We start from the raw sequence: 7510 nt of genomic DNA, 5'->3' as shown, positions 1-7510 counted from the left end.
GCGATGCCAGTAACACTGACATCCTATGAATAAATGCAAAGCAACACTGACCAGCGTTGAAGGCATTCATGAAAGAAGTTAATTTCTTTGACCCTCTGGTCTCTCTGTCAAACCCAGAGCCTATGCTCACTGTCCTTCATTGCTCCCAGAGAGAGAGAGAGAGAGACTGACTTCACTGAGAGCACTGGGTACTAAAAGAACAGGCCAGTTCAAACTGCTCCTTTCCCTTTGACACTTAATGAGTACAAGTGTCCACATTCCAATATGTTCATGGTAGTGACCAGAACAGAAATAGTGTAGTTTTGGCAGTACAGACTTGATCAGCCAAAGGACCTATTCAGTATTCTGATTTGATGCAACAGAGAGATTTACTTCTGGATTGTAACTTTGCAAAAGATCTTTGTATCTGTGGGGTGAGATCAGAGACTGCTGATCCTGAACTCTGCTTCCCCCTGGCTCTCGACCCAAAGGGATGCTGGCATTTTGACAGCTGGTTTGCATGATCGGCAGTAACAAAAGACCAGCAGAAAGCCATGCAGCCCCTCAGGTCTGATCCATCAACCATCGAGACTCTGGCTGATCTATCACTGAATTCTTTGTCTTTGCTGTCCCTTCCTTGGGTAAACAAAGATCAGTTGGTCTCTAATTTAAAAGTTGCCTGCATTTGAGCGTCAGCTTCTATTTGTGGAAGAGGGTTCTAAGGTTCTCCCATTTTTTGTGGAAAATGTTTCTTAATTTCACTCCTCAAAGAACTGATTCAAATGCTCCCCAGTCATAGACTCCCCAACCAACAAAAACAGTTTCTCTGTTCCCCTTAATATCTTAAACTCAGAACAGGTCACCCCATAACCTTCTAAAAAGCAGCAAAGAGCCTGCTTTCTGTCAACTGCCCCTGCTATATTAACCCTTGGAGCATAAGCATTGTTCTGGTAAATCTATGCTGCGCTTCTCCCTAAAATGGGGCCAATTTTAACCTAGCCTGCTTTGAAATGGTTCCCTGTGCCAGTATCAGAATTGTATCCAGGGCCTCTCACTAGTTACAGCAGCTGAGCAGTTTAAGAGGTCAAAAGGATTGTTAAGACAGACAGAGAGAAGAAACTTTTCCTCTGGTTGGGGGAGAGAGGAGAGAGCCAAGATTCAAACAAGGCTGTTTAGGGGTGATGTCAGGGAGAGATACTTCACAGTGGGGGCAGTGGAAATCTGGAACAGTCTCTCACAAAGCCAGTAGTTCAGGTCATCTGCAATCAAACTGAACGACAGAACAGGCTCAAGCTGCGAAATGGCATCTGTTCCTTCAGACTTAAGCAGGCTGCGCTGTTGTACATTCCAGGCTGTCAAATCTCACTCTCTGCACTGAAGAGTGGCCTCTTCAGGAATGCTTGTACTGCTGAAGTCTGTGGACAGGAATCGGTGTCCAGAGGGAAGCTGTACACTGAGTCCGAATCTGTACCCCTTTGTCTGGTGTTTTGGTATTGTGGACACACGTGGTGAACATTAAATATTTAACAAGCAACAGTAGACACTGATGAAAAACTGGATGGAGGGAAAACTACCAGGGCAAGAAACCTGACACCACCGCAATAAACACACACAGGATGCAGGGGAAAAGAAGGAATCTGGAACTGAATGATACAATATCTTACAGATCGCTTTGGCAATGTGACTGCTGCCTGCTCTGGGCAGTCTGTGAGGCTGCTCTGATAGTTGGTGCGCAGAAACTGGTTTGCGGTCTGCGAATGGAGGCAGGACTGAGTGGGAGGTGGAGGTGTGCAGGGCCACAACACAGGAATTTGGGTGTATACAGTGCATTAACAGTAGTAGGGTGGATGGAGACAGAGCAGTCAATAAAGCATAATGTCCTAGGTATAGGCTGCACTAAGTGAGGGATTCAATTGAAGGGAAATTCTTTAAAAATCCAAAAGAAATGAGAGCGTGAAATACAGGATAGTGAGAGGGGGGAGCAATAATCAAAGTGGGACAGGAAGGGGCAGAAAATATCCACAGAAGTGTGCAGCAGAAATTACAACCAGAGTTAAGTCATAAAGGGAACAAGTCACAGTTAAGGCTCTGTATCTGAATGTATGCAGCATTTATAACGAGATCAATGAGTCAAAGACACAAGTAGAATAAATGATTATAACTTGATAGCTGTTATGGAGACAGGCTGACCAGGACTGTTCCATCTTGACCCCCACTAGCAGACAGAGGATTGTGATTAAAAGCTGTTTGTATGTCTGGATGGTGGTGTCCAGTGATACACCACAGGGATCAGTGCTGGGTCCCTTATATCTCATGAACAATAATGAGATGAGGATGTGGGGGGAAGATGAAGAGTACGTTTGCGGATAACACAAAGATTGGCTGGATTGTTGACAGTGAGGAAGAAGGTTGCAAGATGATATAGACCTGGGCAGACCAGAGGCAGATAGAACTAACCTTGATAAGTGTGAGCACGTTGGAAGAAGTAACAAGGCAAGAGAGTATTCAATGAATGGCAGGACACTAGGAAGTTCAGAGGGACAGAGGATGCTTGGAGTGCTTGACCACAGATCCCTGAAGGCAGCAGGACAGCTTAACGGAGTACGACAGAAGGCAGATGGGACACTTGCCTTTATCAGTTGTGGTGCAGGCAGTTCATGATGGAGTTGTACACAGCTTTCGTTAGGCCCCAGCTGGAGTGCTGTGTGTAATTCTGGTCATCATATTATAGGAAGGATTTGACTGCATTGGAGTGGGGTGCAGAGATGATTTGCCAGGATGTCACCTGAGATGGAGAATTTTGGCTATGAAAGGAGGCTGGCTAAGCTCGGGTTGTTCTGTTTGGAACAGAGAAGGCTGAAAGGGGACCTGACTGAGGTGTATAAGATTGAGGGACATAGACCGAAAAGCAGCTGTTCCTGTAAGTAAATAGATGAGCGAGGAAGGGGACATTATTTGAGGTGAGGTTTAAAGGGGAGTGCATGAAAATTGTTTTCACCCAGAGGATGGTGAGGTTGTGGAAATCACTGCCTTGGGAGGGTTGTCTATTCTAGAAACCCCCTTATTGCTTTAAAAAGGACATGGATGAGCACTTGAAATGTCATAGCATTCGATGCTATGGGGCAAGTGCTGGCAAATGGGATTAGTATTGATAAGTCGACACAGACGTGAATGGGCTGTATAACTCCTTGACTGTAATACTGGGATCTCTATATTCAAGAAAATCTGAGGCTCCAGAAGAATAGGCAACAAGGAAAATGGGTGGGGTAGCTTTGTTAATGAAGGAAGGCAGCAGTGCAAGGAGGGATTAGTGACTGAAATGGAATATATTGTGATTTGGGTGGAAATGTGGAATGGGAAGGGCAGCAAGTGAAAGGTAAAAGCTGTCTCTCAGCCCTGAAGAGTTTCCTCCCTAGGATAGAGTATAAATCAGGAATTAATGGAGGTATGAGAGAAAGGGAATGCAATTGTCATGGCTGATTTTAATCAGATGGGGAGAGGTGACATAGAAAATGAATTTGTACTGTGCAGTATGTTGTAAGATTGATCCTTAGTGCAGTACGTTGTTGCACCTACCTGGGAATATGCTGTTATCAATCTCGTGATGTGTAATAATGTTGAATTAATAAAGATCTAGTAGCTAAGGTTACTCTGGGGGATAGTGATCATTACTTGGTAAAATTTGAAATATGGTTTAGTGGAGAGCAACTCCAGTTTCAAACTGATCCTCAAATAAGGGCAGTGACAAAGATAGGAAGAAAGAGCTGGGAAAACAACGTCATTGAGGCAGATATTTATTCCAGTCAAAAAGGTGGACTCGGTGAGAAGGATGAAGAACTCGTGCTTAACACAGGCAAAGGTGAAGAGCATCCAATCAAAAACTAAATCATACAAAGCAGTGAAAGGGCTGTTATGGCAACATGGTAGTGTCCCTGTCTCAAGAGGCACAGCTTCAAGTTTCACTTGTTGCAGAGGAGTATACAAATGTCACTGAAGAGTTTGATTTGTAAATATTGTCCAGACAGTTGAAACTGGTTATAGGCCAGAAGATTGGGAATTCTTTAGAATACCAGCAGCAGGTGATGAAAAGCTAACCAAGGGGAAGGAAAATGATTATGTTTCTTGCCAATTCACTTCCATAAAAACAACTGACAAGAACTTCAAGGGATATATGAGATAATAGCTAAACTGAGTGTGGGAGCCTTGGATTCAATTGGGAAATTGATAATGGAGACCATGGAATGGACAGATATTTGAAGCCAATATTTTGCGTTAGCCTTCATGGTGGAGGATACTGCAAATATTCCAAACATATCAGATAGACACAGTTCAAATAGGAGGCAAGGAATTGTAACAGTCTGTATCACAAAAGACAAACTCATGGGATTGAAGGCAGATAAGTCATCAGGATACAATGACCTGTATGCAAGGCCTTTACTTGGCTGTAGAGAGTGCTACGAGTGGGTGTGGGGGTTTGTGGAGTGGGAGTGCTGACATCCGACAGAAAGGGGGTGCTGTTGTACCTCCCAGCTGGCATTTGGTGAAGGGGCAGTCTCCCTGCCTCAGGTACACTTGTTCAAGTCAGTGTCTTTATAAAGCAGGTTGATATTTACTATGCTGTTTTTATTTCAAACAGGAAGTGATGTGTATGTTTCCTGGACAGAGCTGTGATGACATCGCCCTAGTGTGTGAGGGAGACTGCACAAATCAGTCACGTGGATTCATCTCTCACATTATCATGGTAGGTGGTCACTGGTGTAAGTGATCGTTCCTTCAAGAGTGAACAAGGACTTGTTTCCAAGATTATGAAGAACAACTGATGCCCATTGGAGCATGTGTCAGAGGGGCGAGTTCCCTGACCATGGGTTCTGGTTCGGGTGGGGAAGGAGTATCTATTGGACAATGTACTGCAAGTAAACTGTTGGGCAAGACAGACTAACTTATGCTTCCTGTTCCATCAAATGGAATGGGACCTTATCATTTATTTTCCCAGTGGTAATGTGGTGGTAGGAGTTGGGGAGGGGGGCAGTGGGAGTCTTCTAGGGTTGGGAGAGCTGGGAGGGAACCTACACACATTTTGTTCCCTGCACAGTGTTAAGGTCATAGAGAGCAGGCAAAAGCAGCAATCAAATAGCAACAACCTATTTCCTACTCCCACGAACCCAACTCTGCCCTTTTCCATGTTCTATCCCCCACTCCCCAAAACCCCTCACCCACCCCTCCTCGCCCCCCCCCACTCCCTCCATCTCCACCCTGCCCCTCTTGTTAATCTGCCCACTCCCTCCATCCCCACCCTGCCCCTCTTGTTAATCTGCCCTCTGCTGTCTAATCAATGTTTTCTTCTGGTTTTGTACTGAATTCCTGATTTTGAACATGACGCTCTGCTTCCTGCTTCAGGATCCTGAAATGTTTTGTCTTTTTCCCTGGTGCTGTGCTGTGTCTTTGAGGGCAGACCCAAACTGCTCTAGCCTCCTGCTCATTGATGGATAATTCAATTGCACAGGGCATCTCACAGTCCAAGAAGGCTCATTGGGTGTGAGCCAGAACCTTGGCTGGTTGAAACTCTCACCAGAAATTGTTGTGTACAGTGATGGTGATTGTGGGACAGCTATCTGCCCGTTGAATCATGCCACCTGCTGGATATTCTTGCTTGTGTTACTTTTGAATATAATGGTACAACTCAGGAATTTCCCCGTTCCTCACCGCTCAGAAATATGAGGAGATATCTAGCATGTAATCCTGGCTGCATCTTCGGCTCAGTCTTATTTACAATCTTTCTGTCTGCTTTGCAGTGATCCAAAGCCTGGACAAGCTCATGGGTTGTCCTTGTGTGTCAGCTGTACATGTCGGATTGACCATTGACCTGTCCACATGGGTAGCTGGCAAATGAGCAAAGGGACTTCATGATTACATGACTCTCGACATGGATACTGTCCTGTCAGACTTTGTTCGCTCGACAGGGGCAGAGCCTGGGCTGGCACGGGACCTGCTCGAAGGTGAGAACCCCCAGAATAGGGAAGGGCCAACAGCAGGCAGAGTGTGAGGCTGTACTACAGTATACTAGACCAGTTCCAAAACTAATCCCATTGCCACACACTCTCCTGTAACAATCCCAAACTAATTCCATCTCCGTAGCCCCAATCTATTCCCACTGCCTGCTCTGCCCCACAGCCTGTATCAATCTCCAAACTAATCCCACTGCCTGCTCTCCCCATTGCCCTGTATAAATCCCACTGTTCCACACACTACCCATAACCCTGCACCAATTGTAGGCTAATTTCATTGCCCTACTTTCTCCCCATAGCCATATACCAATCCTAAACTAATGCTATTCCTCAGCCCTGTACTAATCCTACTGTCCCACTCTCTTGAACTCTGTCAATCCCAATTAGATCCCACTGCTCTTCCTTCTCCCCAAGCCATGAATCCATCCATCTCTGCATTCCAATGCAGTCTCTTACATTCCCTCAAGTCCTGTCTCAGTCTGTTGCCCACAGTCTGTTGTCTCACGGCCCCTTGCTTCTCCCAGTGAGGTCTCACTTTCCTCCTCCCCCACTACAAGTGCTGAGAGTGTTGAAAACACTGGCCTGTCTTGCAGGGAAAAACTGGGACATCACTGCAGCTCTCAGCGATTTTGAACAACTCCGCCAGGTGAATGCTGGGAATTTACCATACTCTTTTAATGAAGGGCGAGGGGTCAAAATGCAGGAGAAGGAACCATCAAGAGTTGTGCGAGCTGTACTGCAGCGTCAGGATGATCCGGTACCAGGTGAGCTTTGACCTCTGCGTGCAGAAGATCCACACCTCATAAGAAAAGCTCATCCATTCAGGCTGAGTGAAGGCAAGGCTTCTTCACGCAAATGGTTGTGACTTTTTAGAACCCTCCACCCTCGAGGGCCGTGAATTGTTGTGTCTATTTAAGGTTGACATTAACTTATTTTAGGGTTTCTTGGAATTGAGGATCACAGGGGTCAGGTAGGCAAGTTGGGGTTGAAGTTGTGGCAGAATTGAGCAGGCTGGGTTGGCCGATGATCTGTTGCATCTTTTCCTTCTATTTTGGTGAACCTCAAATGCTGCATGCAGGCATTGGATGGGACAGCAACACCTGTGCAGGAGGAGGGAAGAGAGAGAGGGGGAGGGTCCCTGAGTGGGAGGGGGAAGGGGAGGGCCCTGTCTCCCTGTGTGTGTTGGGGTGGAAGGGGAGGGTACCCTGAGTGCGAGGGGAGGGCCATGTGTCCCTGTGTGTGTTTGGGCAGAAGGGGAGGGGTGTCCCTGAGTGGGAGGGGGAAGGGCAGGGCCCTGTCTCCCTGTGTGTGTTGGGGTGGAAGGGGAGGGGTATCCCTGAGTGCGAGGAGAGGGCCATGTGTCCTTGTGTGTGTTTGGGCAGAAGGGGAGGGGTGTCCCTGAGTGGGAGTGGGAGGGGGAAGGGGAGGACACAGTCTCCCTGTGTGTGTTGGGGTGGAAGGGGAGGATCCTGTGTCCTTGTGTGTGTTGGGGTGGAAGGGGAGGGCCCTGACTCCATGTGTGTGTG

General features: G+C 46.8%; 1 protein-coding gene across 4 annotated transcripts in view; it reads left to right on the top strand.

The window, feature by feature from the left end:
• Positions 1–4618: 4618 nt before the first annotated feature.
• The window catches only part of otud7b (OTU deubiquitinase 7B), a 22049-nt gene continuing 19157 nt past the window's right edge, over positions 4619–7510 (top strand). For 2 of the 4 annotated variants that reach the window (XM_043684034.1, XM_043684033.1), the window contains exons 1-3: positions 4619–4720; positions 5772–5975; positions 6578–6748. In XM_043684034.1, coding sequence (XP_043539969.1) covers positions 5891–5975; positions 6578–6748 — 256 coding nt within the window. In that variant the 5' untranslated portion in view covers positions 4619–4720; positions 5772–5890. The remainder of the gene's footprint in view (positions 4721–5771; positions 5976–6577; positions 6749–7510) is intronic. The other 2 variants (XM_043684035.1, XM_043684037.1) reach the window with 2 other exon arrangements.

The sequence above is a fragment of the Chiloscyllium plagiosum genome, chromosome 51 (genome assembly GCF_004010195.1).
Source record: "Chiloscyllium plagiosum isolate BGI_BamShark_2017 chromosome 51, ASM401019v2, whole genome shotgun sequence".
NCBI classification, from domain to species: domain Eukaryota; kingdom Metazoa; phylum Chordata; class Chondrichthyes; order Orectolobiformes; family Hemiscylliidae; genus Chiloscyllium; species Chiloscyllium plagiosum.
This window is presented reverse-complemented; position numbering and strand designations above follow the sequence as displayed.